General features: G+C 40.3%; 1 protein-coding gene across 3 annotated transcripts in view; it reads left to right on the forward strand.

Moving 5' to 3' along the window:
- Positions 1-16,264, forward strand: part of USP22 (ubiquitin specific peptidase 22) — an 87,307-nt gene that overhangs the window by 56,505 nt on the left and 14,538 nt on the right. For all 3 annotated transcript variants that reach the window (XM_085237910.1, XM_085237909.1, XM_085237911.1), the window contains 2 exons: positions 6,357-6,526; positions 12,523-12,670. In XM_085237910.1, coding sequence (XP_085094036.1) covers positions 6,357-6,526; positions 12,523-12,670 — 318 coding nt within the window. The remainder of the gene's footprint in view (positions 1-6,356; positions 6,527-12,522; positions 12,671-16,264) is intronic.

The raw sequence follows: 16,264 nt of genomic DNA on the forward strand, positions 1-16,264 counted from the left end.
TGGGCATCATCAGCGAGAGCCTTACTGTCAGCAGGGCAGAGTAACCTCCTCTCAGGCCTCATCAGAAGCTTGTTGAGTTTCACAGTGTATCATTTGTGCCCCTTCAGTGCAGGTTTATGTCACTTAGGTTGGGTTGCTATAATAGCTGTTGCTTCTTATTTCCTCTTTGTGAACTTAAATTTTCTCATTTCCTACACCATATTTTTTTAATTGAACTTAATTTCACATAGATTCTCCTATATACTCAGTTGCTTTTGAATTGTTGTTCTGTCTTCCAATTATATTTAAGCTACTCTGATGTAGTGTATCACTTCTGTAAGTCTATTTTATGTGATTTTATTTTGAAGCTGTTAAATAAAAATGCCGAATGCGATCGATGCAGTCAGGAGAGGCAGGATCTGCACTGAACGTAATTCAATTCAGCTCTCTTGCTGAGACACCACTGTTGCTGTGGGGGTATCTGGACAAGTTAATGTAGGTAGGCTGTGACTCACTGATAACTTTTTTTTCCAGGCATTTTAAGGGGAGAAATGTGGAAATGGTAAATTTTGAATGGCGTTCCTCACACAGCATAAAAAGGGATGAATTGGGAAGGTCTGCATCAATGCTGAGGTCACTATGGAGCTGTCCCAGTTGCACAGAAATGTGCCAGAAGTTACTGCCAGAAGACTTTGGGTTGTCATGTGAACCTGAATGAAACAATTGAGCACGCGTTTCAGTGCTGCTTCTCTGTCCTAACGCTTAATGGGAGATCTGTCTTACAGCCTAACTGGGAAATACGAACACATTGCTCGTATGTGTTTTGTTTTTTCTTACTGTGTTTGAACCATTTGGCAGTCTGAAAGGTGAGCAAGTGCCTCTTTCTAAAAGCAAAACAACTCTTGGCCGGGACCTTACCAACAAGCAAAACCAACCATGACAAAAGCAAATAACCAGGGGAAAAAGAACAACCCAGCAGTGAATGGCAGAACATCTTGTGAAGGTCACAGCTTTGGTGCATAGGGTGTATTTCCTGGTGTGTTTTTTGTGGTCTGTTTTCATTGGTTGGATTTTATTTTGAGTTGTTAGTTACTCATCTGTAGGAGGAGTCACATCTGGTTAATCCCTGGTAATTAATTGACCAACCCTCCTTTCTCACTGAGTAGTTTTGGTAATAGGGTAAACAGACAAGAGGATGAGGATACTTGCTGTACAGCATTGACATACCAAAACAGAGAACTTTGCAGGTTGAGTGATATATCCAAGTCGTCTCTGTCTCCTGATACTGATGATACATGCAAGGGAGAGTGCTCTGTTCAACTTCAGCAGTTAATGACTTGCTGTACATGTGCCCTTCATGGCATAGAATTCTCTCCTCCAGCGTACCATCTCTTTTAGCTGGACTTCAGGGTTTTCTGTTGGAAGCAGACTCAAGGGCAGTTTATTTCTGTACACATAAGCAAACTTTTTTCTAATAATTTATTTCAAAAGTAATGAAAAATATACGCTGATCCAAAATCTGCCAGAAATTGGCAGATTAAAGATGGATTTTCATTTAGAATACAAATGCTATTTTCCCTGAGAGATTTCTTTTTTTCCAGAAAGCTGCTTCTGGTGTGACTGTCGTTCTGCCTCTGTAGGTGCGGGTAAACTTGTGATTTATGGCACAGTTCATAATGCAGCGGATACAAATAAGTCTCCAAATAAATTTTCTCTTTATTAGCAGTACTTCTTCATAGGCTTACACTGGTTTTGTTCTTAAGCTGTTTTCAAATTAAAATGAATATTGAGTGTCATCAGTGAGTTTGTAAAATACTTGTACAAAACAGTTCTAATTTGACTCTGCTTGTGCTGCTGTATGGGTTCCATGCAGGAACTGAGAAGGGATTCTTCAGCTGAAGTACTGTGGAATAAATCCAGTGCAACGTCATGGTTTTTGATTACTCACATGCCCAGTGGTGGCACAGGACATCACGCTTCTTACTGTGTAGCTTCTCTAGTTTTGTTTATTTGCACACTGCTGCTCTCTGAAATTAGTAGATTTATTTTTTCCTTCAAAAGGGGTTATCTTTTGAGAATAATTGCTGCCACTGACCCCGTTAGCAGAAGCCATGCTGCTTCTGGCATGCAGATGGAATAGTGGCGTGTTGGTTGTTTGGGACCCATATTTGTAACAGCTGCGTCTGGAAATGTGCGATCTGGTTTCTACCTGGGAGCTGAGAGGTTTGGGTTCTTTTCCCCTCTTTAGGTACTAAGAAGTAGGGCAGCTCTCCCTTGAGGTACATTTTCAGAAAGATGCACTATAAATACGTTCTTGCTCTATGAGCATAAGATGAAAAACAAACTTTAAAAAAAAATGTTTATTGCTGTGCTGCACTGTATTTCCAAGGGTTATGTTGAACTTGCTTCCTCTAAATGTTTTAGCGCTGCTTCAGCTTGCACCGACTTCTGATACGATTTGATGGAGCTACAGGGAATCACTGACACAGATGGGCAACGGGGAGGGTTGGGTTTGGGGCCAGAAAATTGCGCTCAGGTGGTGCTGACCTGTGCTTAATGTACAGAGGTTCTTGAGCTGGTTGTGCTGAACAGTTTCCCGATTCGTGTCACAGTTGCATTATACTCTTACCTACGTTTTTGCTTCCAGAATCTTCATTCAATTAAATCACAGGTTTTTCTGGTAATATTTGTTCAGACTGGTTTACCTGCTCTTCTTCCAATCCCAGCACCAATCCTAGCTTTTGAGACAAACTTCTTCAGAGGGGCGAGTTAAGCACCTGATTGGTGTTCAGTCTTTTGTGTTCATGTGTGGTCCTCTCATTTCCACCTCTCCAGTGCCCCCTGCCCTCTATGAGAAGTGGGATTTCCTTATCTTGTGTTGGTGTTTTCATCTCACCTGCATGGGTGGACTTGCAGAACTGCTGTTCTGGACATTCCTGCATCACAGCAGCACGCTTGCCCAGCGTTGCAGATCAATTGCTTTGAGCATCTGAAAAATGAAAAACAGTTACTGGAAGAAGATGGAAGAACTGAAGGTGACAAAGGTAAGCCTGCTGCTTATAATACAGCTTTGAGAGTGAGTGTAAAAGGAAATTCCTGCACAGGATTATGTCTGCTCAGGGCATTGCACAAGTAGAATTCCTGCTGCTTTGTTTACGCCCTGCCTGTTCAGCATGTGACAGAATGGAAATAGTGGTGATTATGAGCAAATATTTTCTTTAATACCAAGCAGGATAAATCTGTCTTGACAGCAGTATTTATTTATTTCCAATACTTATATTTTTATCTGTAAAGTTACGAAGAAAATAGTGCTGTGCAAAACAAGTTTACTGCAGGAGCACCCATCTACATTTAGAGTTGAGGTATCTCACTGGTTGCTCTTGCTTGCTCTGAAAGCATTTCATTAAAATCAGAGATAAAGTTACTACTAAAAAGCACAGCAGAAATCTGCAGTGTACCACAGCTGGGAATCGTTGGCATCGGCCCACCCTCTAGACAAGTACTGTCAAATGATTAGATACTGGTGGAGACTACTGATGTTCATACTAGCAAAAGTAGATTGATGCATTTAAGATTTTGACACTTTTTCTCTTAGTTTATGACTGTGACGTTTCAGTTCTGTCTCTTCCAGTTAAATATTGCCAGACTTTCTTAATGGAGAGGGTGTGGCAGACACAACTCATTTACTTTCTGAATATTGCAGTGACTAGAATGCTGTTGGGCTTTGATTTCCAGCTGCTTCTCTCCCACAAAACTCCTTTTCCATAAGAGTTCCATACAAGAGAATGTGTCTTTCTAAGTTCAGTCAGTTCTTCAGTATATGTGCATCAAAATTTGATGTTTTTAGGATGCTCCAATTAGTTATGCAGTAGCTTAGCTGTAGTTCAGTGCATTGTACCTGTTCCATTTCAGATGTCAGTCTAAGAGACAGTTTAGCAGCTGCAGTCATTGCTCTCTCAAGGATAAGAGTTATATATGCTCCTTTACCTTTTTCCCTTTCCAGTCAAGTAAGTTCTCATGTTTTACTACATTCACCATTTTCTTATTTTTATAAGGGTTTGAGGTATTCACATTTCAGCCTTGTCTGTTTTGCAGGTTGTTTTGTGTTGGTTCATTCAAATGATGCCATGGCATAAGAAGCACCTTTTTTTTTTTCCTACCCGTGGAAGACCGACACCAAAGACCAGTCAAGAGCAAAGCAAGAGAGCCTGTGGAGTTGTAACTGGTTGTCTGGTGGAAGCTTTGAGGAAGATTGATTCTTCTTGTGGTCACAGGGAAACAAGGTCCAGCCTCAGGCATGTAATAAATGATGTTTAATAAATGATTCCAAAAAGCTGCCTTTATGTGTTTGCTTTTACTTGTGATTTTTCTACTAGATATCAAGGAAAAAAAAGATAGGGTGAGTCTCCAGATGGACCTGCTGTCTTCCTACTTGTCTTCTGTGCTGCACAGGCTGACTTTGAATGCTGCTGCTAACCAGTGGAGCCAAGTCTTCCAGAGAGAAATAGGGAGAGAGTTTTCTGCTCAAAATACCCTGGTGCATCTCAAGCATGTCCAGGGAGCCTCACAAGCATCTGTTGGCACAGATTGGTTTAAATAAAAACAGTAAGTTTTAAACAGATGATAGATAAAGGAGAGAGATAGGCAGGAGATACAACTGAACGTTTCTCCACTTGCATAGCATGAACATCTTTCTGCTTGATATTGTTTGCAGAGATGTGTAGACTGGGGATTGACATAGGACTGTGTACAGCGTTGCAGCATCGCACTGTTTTTCAGACTGCTACACCAAATTAACTATTTAACACTTTGTTAATGATGTGCACACATTTGTTGCCTCCCAGCATGAAAATAAAGCAAATGATTGCAATGAGCTTTCTGCCCAACAGAAGTTACTGCAATATACATGAGGAACATTGTCCTGCACTGTGAATAAACAGAAGCACCAGGAAGCTGTTGGAAGGAGGGCTGTGTTTCATTAGGTACAGAAAAGGGGATTTCAGAGGGCTCTGTATCCATCGCCTGCAGCTCAGTGTGCAGCTCCAGCTGATGGAGTGCCGTTTCTCTCTGGTAACATAGCAACTGGACCACACCTCCTCCTGCTGAAAGATGCTGAAGAGCCCTTTGAGCACTGTCTGGTGTACTGCAAGGGAACTGCACCATTTTTAATTAGCACAGCATTGCCAGCTGATACTTTTCTTTATTATTTTTTTTTTTTTCCCTGTAGAATGGCAAGGCAATTCTTTGTTCTCTATCAAGTAATTCATTTTTTCATTCATGGTTTATGTAGTAATTCTGTTGATATCACAAAAGAGGACCACGTTCATTTTAAATTGACAGCAAAATTGTATGCGTATGTCAGGGCATTTTTTTTCCTTGTTTCAAAGTAAACTTTTGGTTAAAAAAAATCAGCATTCTTATCCACCTGAAGACCTTGTTCAGCACTCCTGTATGGTGGCAGTACATTAACATTTTGGAAGAGTACTCAAGGACTTGAGCATGTTTTTCTTCTCACTTAGACTTTGCAAATGACTGAAAGCTTTCCCCACTCCTAACCTCTCTTCAGTTGTGCAACAGAAGAGCATTCCTTTAAGCACCTTGGTTTCCAAGCACAAGAAATCATCTCTGGGCATTACTGAACGTTTGACTTAAGGTGTGATGAATCCTCTTATGCCAAATTGACTTTTGTGATGTGTGCTGTAGATGAATGTTTGATGTAGTTAAAACACGAGTGGAAATAGCACTGTTCAGAGTTGTTCTTTAAGGGTGTTTTGTTCAGATCTCAGGTTTTGAACGGAAAGGAGGAAGCACAAAGTCTGTACTGGATGTCACAGCCTGGCTTTTTGGTTGGCTTATATTGAGGCCGTTTCCTTTGCTGCCTGACTTAGGAAGATATTTGTTGTATTTTGTCAGTAGAAAAACCTTACTTTGACTTTGTGACCTGCAAGAGGGAAAGCCTCTTAAATGATCTGAGAACAAACTGATTTATTTTAATGTATCGTACTGTTGCAGTTTATCAGTTGTTGTTGCCTTTGGGCACGAGCTTGAGGAGGGATGTTTGGAAAAACAGCCTCTGCAAAAATAAGGCTGTTGGTGTTGCTGTACTTTGAGTTTTATGTTCCTCTAAGAATTTAAAGCAAAAAGAACCAACAAAAAACAAATCATACTGTAGTTAAGAAAGCTTGTGGCAGTTTGTGACTTGAGTACATCAAAACCAATAGCCTACGTAAACATAAAGTTGTGTACTTGGAGCAACGCATACATAGTAAATTTGTTGACACCACTGTGAAAATTGTATAAAAATGCAAATAATTTAAATGTACTATTTTCTAAATGCAGTAATGCTTACGCATCCCCTCCCCCTTCTGTCTTTATAGGTCTACGAGGGCTAATCAATCTTGGGAACACATGTTTTATGAACTGTATTGTCCAGGCACTTACCCACACTCCACTGCTGCGAGATTTCTTCCTCTCCGACAGGCACAAATGTGAAATGCAAAGCCCCAGCTCATGTCTGGTCTGTGAAATGTCTACGCTTTTTCAGGAGGTGAGTGCTGTTTGCTGCAATAGCATCACCTTTCCGCAGATGTTGGCTGTTTTGTATCCCAAAAGGGATTGTGTTCTATTTGCAAATGCAAAAGGAATGCAAATTCTGCTTCCCCTTGAGGTCTCAAATCAGAGCAGTAGAGACTGAGATCCTGCTGTCAGAAATACCTAACTGCTGAAAAGAAAACTCTTGGCCTTTGAAGACTTGTGCTTAAGTCATCGTTGTTTAGGCAGTGCTGGTATTGGACATAACACAGTGCTGCCTGCTTTTCTGAGACTGACCTGCAGTTGTTTATCTTAAAGCTGAATGCGTGTGTTAATTAAATGTGCAAGTTGTAACTGGAAAATATGGCACAGGCTCTTCTGGCGATAATGGGAATAAGACTAAAGCAGTATGTGGCCTTCTGGTTTGAGGAACTGAACTGTGTAGGTTTGTGTAAGTATTTTACTGATGTTGACTCTGTGCTTCCTAACAGAAAACCCTCTGCTATTATCTCTTATGTGGAAACAAATTAATGGCTGGGAGGATGTAGGAAGGTGAATGTGTTGATACAGTTTGTACCTTGCGTATATGAGCAGCGGTTCTTTTATTTTTCACTCAGGTGACTGGCCTTGCAGCGTGCCTTTCCCTAAGTCTAATCTGTGCTGCACGTGATGGACACGTTCTTGTCCTTAGTTGATAGCAGACGAGCTTTACTATCTTAATGAATTAAGGGCTGTATGGCTAAATGTAAGCTTCAGGTTTTAAAAGGAGATGTCTTTAAAAACAAGCTCGCACATACATTCCAGTCCTGTGCCTCTCCAGGAGTAACAGATCTGCTTTCTTGGTAAGCAGAGCAAAACAGGGCCATAGTATGTGTTGGTACAAAGCATGTAAAGTAGCTGGGGATGTCTGTGTGCAGCAGCTTGGTGCAGGTGAGTTCAGTGTATGTGGAAGATGAAGTCCCTTAGCCTTTCCAGTATAAAGTTGCTTTCTAATCATACTCAGCACTCACTGCAATCTGTAACTTTTCATGCTGCTTATCAGTTGTTAGCTGCATACTGTACTTCTTATTTTTGGATTGATTTTTCAATTATTCCTAAGCCTGTCTGGAGAGAAGGTAAAAAACTAAAGGCAAACATAGCAATAGGTAGCAGCTACAGCATTATTCAGACCAGGCGTGCACTTAAATGGGGAAATATCACTAGACATACAAAAAACTATAGAAATAGTTCCTGTAGACTGGTAATACAGAAATGTATTTGCTTATCAAAAAGGAAAAAAAAAATACTGTTACGGTCTTCCATCAGATTGTTGTTTGAAGTCTAATTCTGATTAATTTTGCCATCTTCTGTTTATACACGTGCATTAAAAAAAGAAAACAAATCCCTTGGGAAAGGAGGAAATGAGTATTGCGTTACAGATGGAGTGGCTGGAGGAAACATCAGTACTGCCTGAGCCTGGTCTGTGTTTCCTTTCCTGTATGCTCAGCCCTGCTGATGGCCTGAGATGCCTTTTGCTAGATTAGGTACAAGCACGTAGTAAAGAATGGGCAGTTACAGTAATGGGGCTTTAAGTGCAGTGTTCTCATTAAATTTAACTGTAATCAAGTTTAATTTCACACACAACTTTGGGAATCTCAGCCTTCATTTTCCCCAATCAGAATTCATGCCTACACTTGCATTAGTTCTAATAATTGATGTTCTGTAAGATGCATGCAGATGAGCAAAGAGCCACCTCTGATTTTAGACTGTGGGAATAGCAGTGCAGTATTCTGTACGCCTTTTGCAGCTAAGTGCTGTGGGAGGAGAACAAAAGGTGACTCCTCAAAGTAAAACAAGCACGTTGTATTCCACAAACAAAACTGTTGTGTCACATCCAACTTTATGGATTTTAACAATAATAATACTACATTGTGATTATAGCTCTCTGAGTGCTCACTGCAAATTTCTGTTTCCCATTCAGCTGAATTTCTGCACATGCAGAATAAAGACAGGTATCTTACAGTCCTGGTTTGGTTATCTTTCGCATCCCAAATATATGGCATAGGGTTCTTCATTCTAACTATTGCATCTCTGCAGAGATAAGGTCTGAATGAAGGACAGCCAACTAGTGGAGATCTCAGCACTGCGGTTCTTAAGAATTCCTTTGTAATTGAATTACCAGGGAAAGTTTAGTTCAGGTTCTGTCTTGTTTTTATGAAGCTTTCCCACCAGGATTAGTGGATGCAGTTATCCCAAGGCGCCTTACCCAGTGACAGACCATCAGGGCAAGGGTTAATTTATTTCATCTCCCCTCCACCCTTTCTTTTTCTGAAGGTGTGATCTTAGGGAAATGGAATGCCAGGGGATCTGGAGAATGCATGCAAGTAAGAATTGTTGTGGAGAAGGAGACCATTTTGAACATTTAAGTGAAACTTAGGATATGTAAATAAGCAACTTTTACTCTTCTGCACTTCAACAGAAATGAATTTCTCCCTACTTTTTATTCAAAAAAAAAAAAAATCAGTTATATAGGTTATATCAATGATTTGTCTACATTAAGCAGGAAAGTCTAAAATTCTTCCTCCTTGTAGTGGGTTGGTGGTGAGTGCCAGTTAGTTCTCCAGACTGAGTTCTCACCTTGAGCTTTTCTTGCAAGCACGCAAAGCAATAATCTCAGGGTTTGTTTGTTTGTTTTTAATAACTATCAACGAACGTTCTCACTTGAGCTACTTGAAACCTATTTCTCAGCGTAACATGGCATGAATTACGTGGCATAAGAAAAGGAATGAAAAGGATTTGGGAATCACAGCAGTGGAACTAGATGAAGGGAAAACGGAGCATACAGGATATGTTCATGAACCCTTTTTGCTGAAAGAGTTTGTGTACTCTTTTACCTACTGGTATTTGTGTTTTAGTTTTGCTTTACCAACAAAAATTCATTCCAGGATGGTCCACATCCCAGTGTTTAGGTAAGTTTATGTGTGGAGTAACTGCTCAGTGCTTTAGGATGAGTGGATTTTTGTACTCTGTGACTGGAATAGCAAGAATACCTGGGAATACAGCAGAATGCAGCACATCCACTCAGAAATGTAAAGAACAAAGCCTTCTTTGTTCCCATCATTAGTCATCCCCAGCAGCCTATCGAAGTTCCCAGCACAACTATGTGAAGTTGAGAAGTGAGGACAAAAAGGAGAAGAAATGAGATGATGTATGGTTTTGATATCTTAAGATTGTACAGGGTTGGAACAGCTTGTATATAAAATAAATTGGAACAGAAGAAGAAAGTAGAAGAGTAGCTAGGACCCTTATTGTAGACAGAGACCTTGCATGTTGTAAGGGAGGATGCAAATTTGGGGTCTGTTTAGTAAAATCTCGTCTCTGAAATAAGAATAGAAAATACACGGAACCTGAAGGTATAGCTGCTTGTCTGGATCCTGGAAATTTTGCATTTTTTTGGGGAAACCTCTGTCAGTGTTGTTATATTCTGAAAGATGTTACCCACTCCCTTTATCCACTGTAAGTTTTCTGTACAGTTAAAGTCCTTTAAGAACTAATTTCTAAGAGGAGGTGTTAGCTTTTCAAATTGGACTGGAGCCTGGGACGGGATTTATGCCTGTAAATTCTTGATTACAAGGGAAGTGTTAAGTTGGTATGTGTACAGGATACATCAGATGCATCTGTTTATTCACAGAATTGGGGAACATCCTTACGTGTATTTTTGGCAGGAAAAAGGAGTGCAGATGTTTGATTTGTTGTTTTTTTTTCCTCCCTGCCCAGTATTGATATATTTTTGGTAGCAGTAATGCAAAATACAAAGCCAGGATTCTTCCAAGTCAAATGTTTAAGTGGGACAGAGAAACACGGTTACTCGAGTTGTGTGTAAGACTGAGGACACTGCATCCTGTTTTAACCCAGAGCAGCAATTAAATAGTGCCTTACCAATCATTTACAAGTTGCTTGAAGTAATTCTCTTTGAAATAAACAACTCATACTGTTGGATTGAAAGCATTTTCAAAGAGAAAAATATTTTAATTTCTGCTTGGAAGAATTGTGCCACTGAAGTCTTTTAGAGGTGACTTACAAAGACAGGCATTTAGATTTGCACAGTTAAAGAAAAGCTTTGTGTAATAATGAATAAATAAGACTTTAAATTGACTTTTTTCCTTCTGCTTTTTATCTTTTTCATGTATTGGATCAGTGCTGGTAGGTTGGTCTTTCCAGCAGCAAGGAAACAGCGGAGTTGGAGTGGATGTTTTATACATTTATACAGTAGTGCTGCTGCACACGCTCAGATCCTTTTGTTTCATTTTGGTGTATAGAACAGGGAGTCTTTCCCTGCTTCTTCTGCATACGTGTATGGTCAGCAGAGCTCTTCCCAGTTGTGTTTCTAGTTTCTGTGTGATAATAACCAGTAACGCAATAAAGCTTTCTGTTGGGTTCTTCTCATCCTGATGAAGCACGAGAGAATGTAAAAGCTGCTGGCAGGTCCAGTGTCTGCAGTGGAGTAATTATAGAGAGTGCTGTTGGTGAAAATGACCGGCGAGCTCTGGGACTAATTGTGAGGAGTGACAGAAGAGAGAAGTTTTATTGCTGCAGTTCCCCAAATTACGTTGAGCAGCAGCTGTGTCAGCAGATTTCAATTAGCACAGCACCGCTCCGCTCCCTTGGTGTCATTCTTGTTGGCATCCCAGTTGACTATTGATCTTTTTATTTATAGAAACACTTTGTGGTGGTTGGCTGCAGAGGTATATCTTCTGATTTGGAGGAAGGGGAGCTCACAATAATTAAAAATATATGTATTTTTAAGGAAATGCATTGAAACATGGCTTTATGAGTAGATGGGCCAGTTGTAGCACCGTTTGCCCTCAGAAGACCAACTGTGTTTGTAGCACAAGGCCAGTGCTTGCACCTATAGGAAATACTCAGGCTGAGTGAGGGAGAACTTGAGACTGGGAAAGGAAGCCTGCTTTTCCAGTAAGAATGAGAAATGACAGACTGCTGGTTTTTTTAACCTTATTTTTGTTGTGTGCATTTGCTGCTTGCTGTATTCTGTGTTTGGGAAGAGGAACTAAAAATAAATGTCTGTAAGTTTGGTAGGGTCGTGGCAAAATGTAATTGTGGTGTTGCAGGCACCCTTTACTGTCAAATAGCTTTTTATAGGTTAGGGAAGGCAGAAGGCCTTACAAATTTCCAACTGTCAAAAATATTACCCTTAAATACTTTCTTTTTTAACATTCCTCAGTGAAATACCAGTTGGATCAATACATGTTGGTACATTGCCATGGGGAAGTTTGCCTTTGCAGATATTCCGTCCTCATCAGGCTGCAGACCAGTATTTCCAAATCCAGATGGAGCCTGAAGCCCAGCTGAACAAGCTTGTCTGGGCTTTTCCTGATGCTCTGCAGGAGCATCAACAGCTCTCTGCAGTGCTTCTGGGACCAGTACCATGGTGCAGCAGTTCTTGAACAAACGCAGAAGTCGGCTTTTTCAGGGAAGGCTGCTGGCTTTAGCCTCAGGCTGGGGGTGCCAGAGTTGGTGTCAGGAGTGAGGAAAAGGTGATGGCAGACTCAGACGAGATGAAAGGAGTTGCAGGTGCAGGGCTTGGATGAAATGGAGAAGGGTGAGGAAGGAGCTGAACCTCAAGCCAGGAAAGCAGACGCCATTACTGGTTTGGGTTGGTTATTTATTTATTTATCTATTTAAAGTGGAACGCGGCAGATTTTTCAGAAAGAACCAAACCCAGCAAACCCACAAATTTCTCTTTCAATGAAAGGCATCGATATCAGGTTGTTTTGAGAGCTTTGTCCCTCTTCTGTTAATGCTAATCCATAGCTAAATGAAGGAAACTTCTCAGTCCTGAGACTATTTCTTCAGTAGTCTGTGATTAAAAACTGTCTTTTTCATTATTAAGACCATCAAAGTTAAATGATTTAAATTTACTTGACTAATTGCGCTCATAAAGATTTTAATAATTAAATGCATTAAGGCTGTGTAACTTGTTAACAGTCATGTCCTTTTCTTTGCTTTGAGCAGTTTTACTCTGGGCACCGATCTCCTCACATTCCATATAGGTTATTGCACCTGGTATGGACTCATGCACGGCATTTAGCAGGGTACGAGCAACAAGATGCACACGAGTTCCTCATTGCTGCATTAGATGTGCTACACAGACACTGCAAAGGTAAGGCTTGTGCCGAGTCTTCAATCAACAAGGAATGTTGGATCAAAAGGAGGTAGAGCAAAGAGTATCTTCCAGTAAAGCAGTCTTAGCAAGTTTCTTTTAAAACATCTGATAGGCTTAAAGGACAAAACTATTCTCGCTGTCAAAATTTCCTAATTAGAAGCAGACGAGTCTTTGCGTTGGCTTGAATGACCATCATGTTCTTCTCTTACTGGCTGAGAGACAGTCTTTTAGTTTCCATTTTAATTCCGTGTATGCTTGAGGTAGTTGGAACTCAGTGTGTCATCACTGATGAAAAGAACATAGGGGAGGCTGAGGCTGTTTTGCTTAAATATTATTCTGCTGTATTATGCTGCCCTATTGCTTACAGAAACGTGAATAAGAGAAAAAAATGAGTATTTGTTTTTGATACTGTGTTTATTAATACATATACAAAATATGTAATTGCACAATACAGTAAAAAACACTCAGTGGCCTGCTTCTAGGAGTGAACTATCTGAGGTGTAAATCAAGGGATTGGTAATACTGTATGGAATTATGTATTTTATGTTTGTTAATTGGATAAAATTTTAACTGAGAATTCTTTGATTTGTTGTTCGATCTAATTTGATTCTCTTACTTGCACAGACATTTTCTACTATGCTTGTAAGGGAAGATAGTAGGGTTGATGCTAACAAAACAAAAAAGTTTCTTTGTCACTAAAAATAAGCTTTAAAGCACTCAAATTTCCTCTAGTGGTCTTAGAAAAAGCTCTTAGAAGTTAATTTTGTGGCTTGCCAGTGGACTATCAGAAAGAAGGCTGCTACTGCTTCCTTGAAACGTTTTGAAGTCTTGCTGTTCTCTTTGAGAGTCTTACACAGTAGCAGATGTGCTTGTTCAGTTTCATAATAGGTGTCCTTCAGTAGAGCCCTCTCCAGAGCTAATACTTCCAAGGAAAGGTGTCCACAGAGCAGTCCTTGTGTAATCATTAACATCTGTCATTCGACAGTCACTAATGGAAATTCAGCAAGCTTAATGAAACGAGTGTTGAAGTGCTGTGAGGAATAGAGTCAATCCAGGTACTCACCTCTCTTGCACTGTGTATTAACAGTGAAGAAAACTCAGCTGCAAACAAATGTTTTCTTCTTGCTGTAACATTTCTGAACTGTTGGCCTAACAAATCTTGAAGCTTTTTCACTTTCTCTGATACAAAATGATGCATATATTTCTTGCATGCTTCAAGATCAGTTTGTGAAGGTGTACTATTTTATTTTCTTAGAATTGAAAGAAAAAACTTGTAACCATAAATGTCCCTGAGAAATAACCTGGAAAGAGTTTGTTTTTTTCTTACACGTGCTTTGGCTTTAAGTGAAGAATCTCTGGAGTTACCAACAAAATGGAGCTTTCTCAGCTGTATCTTTACTCTTCATTCTGTTTGGCCTCTCTGGTCCAACTGAAGCTGTGAAGAAGATCTGTATGACACCCTGGTTGGAAAGGGCATATGCATGTGCATGGATCGTTCTGCAGTTGGTTGGATTTCACAGATTTGTTGACAACACACAGTATCATAGCACATTAAGCGAGCTCAAACTAGGTTTTTTAATCTTTAGTGCTGAGCTTTTGTGGCTTGTGGGTATCACTGGCATTCAATACAAGGACTGGAGTCCAGTTATTTAATTAAAATCCTCAAGTTTGAGCTATTTCCATGAATGTAACGGCACCATTACAGCTCTACCAGTGGGAAGGTGCTGTCATGAGATCCTTCATACCTGTGCACCCCGCTTTCAGAACTGCTTCTGAAGAACTGAAGAGAGACTTGTATTAAACTATGGTAAATAACCTATACCACATCAAAGCTATTTAAAAGAAGTGGTTGAGCAGTTGTGTGGGAACCAAACCAGTTCATGTAAACCAGAACTTCAAGTACGGTCACGATAAGGCACCTTTGGAATGAGTTGGTTATTTAGCTGCATAGTGAGACTGCTTGCCAACTTACATGCTTAGGCATGCAGGCAGACACACATAACATGCACATATGGCAACATATGAGTAAGAATACATCCTAAATTACAGTAAGCAAATAATGCTTTCTCTCCCAATATTAAAGATTTGTTTTACAGAATTAAAAAACTTCTCAGGCTTACACTTCATAGTAATCAAGTTCAGCAGTTAGAGCACAGTGCAAGTTCAGCAATTAAATACAGTATTGTCATGGGGAAAACTGTTCAAAAGCCCCATCTTCTGGACAGAGTCCATGATCACCATGGATTTAGGTACATAAGTAAATGAAAGTGCTCCTTGTGTTAAGAAGAATAAATACCCCATGATGCTTCTTTGGCTGATGCCAGTCATCACTTTTCCATTCCATTTACTTTGCTTTCCAGGAAATGCTCTAATGCAAGTCAGAGAATGCTGTGAATTCTCATCATTACCTAAATTTGGAAAATGCAATTTTGTTGTGCATTAAAAGATAAATTTTGTAGTGCTGCGTCCTACCAAGCACAAAATGATCTGCCCGAAAATTCGTGTATGGGCTGGCCCAGGTAGTCACACGAAAAGTTGTATTCCTCTGTAGATTTACTGGGGTCCTTGTCTGCCTTTTGCTTGGCCACCCCTTGTATTTCAAGAAGAATGTGACTGCAAGACAGCAAACTCTGTTCTGTCTGTCTAATGTATATGCAATGTATGTGCACCCCTTAAAACAGATAGGAATCTTCTTTCTTATTTTTTTTTTTTTTTTTTAAATACTTGGTTTTAGTTAATTGTAGTGAAATTGTGAAGCTCAGGGTTCCTGCGTGATCGCCCACATAAACCACATCCAGGGGTGATGGCTCTCCTGTGCTGACACAGTTGTGCTGAGCTGCAGCATCTGTGCTGGGCACATTCTGATGGCTAACAGGGCTGCTCTGTGCTGTGCAGTGACACTGGGTATTTCTGAAGGAAAAGGAATTGAGTTTGTAGTGCTTATACAACATATTTTTTCATTTCAACAGCTGGAAAAGGCTGAGTGGCTGAGTTAATTGAAAAGTAACATTTTAGTGAGGAAAAAATGGCTAAGCTGTTAATTCCTCCTTTCTCTACCATTAACCTAACTGTGCACACAGTCAGTTCTTAAAAGCCTCCTCCAAGTGAAAATGCAATGTCTTTTCAATCTGAATTCTCCTTCCAGCATTGCTACTGAGAGATGCTGCTCAGGCTGTACCTACACCTTGTGCACTTCAGTCTCTGGCTGGTTTATAGAGCTCAGAGTTCTGCGGGGCCATTGCATGTTGGCATTTGTGGTCCTGCTCCCCACAAAAGCTTCACAATGAGATTCAGAGCTCACTCTGCAGTCACATATTTGTCTCTTGGCCAGGGTAATGCTATGAAAAGCTTTGCTGTGTAGGTGATGGCCGCCTTCCTTCTATTGGAGCCCAACCATTCACCTGGACTTTGGCATGCATTGACTTTGATCCTTCAGCTGTTGTGCACAGCTTTGATTTTCAGTATCTGAATGTGTTTGGAATATAGAAGATGCTGAAATGATTGGGCATTGATCTGTTGTTTCCTTCTTGTGTTCTTAGGCAGTTCGGTGAATAACACACAGCAGATAACCTGCTCTTAGTGCAGGATCCT

This window comes from Meleagris gallopavo, chromosome 16 (genome assembly GCF_905368555.1).
Source record: "Meleagris gallopavo chromosome 16, MGAL_WU_HG_1.1, whole genome shotgun sequence".
Lineage (NCBI taxonomy): Eukaryota > Metazoa > Chordata > Aves > Galliformes > Phasianidae > Meleagris > Meleagris gallopavo.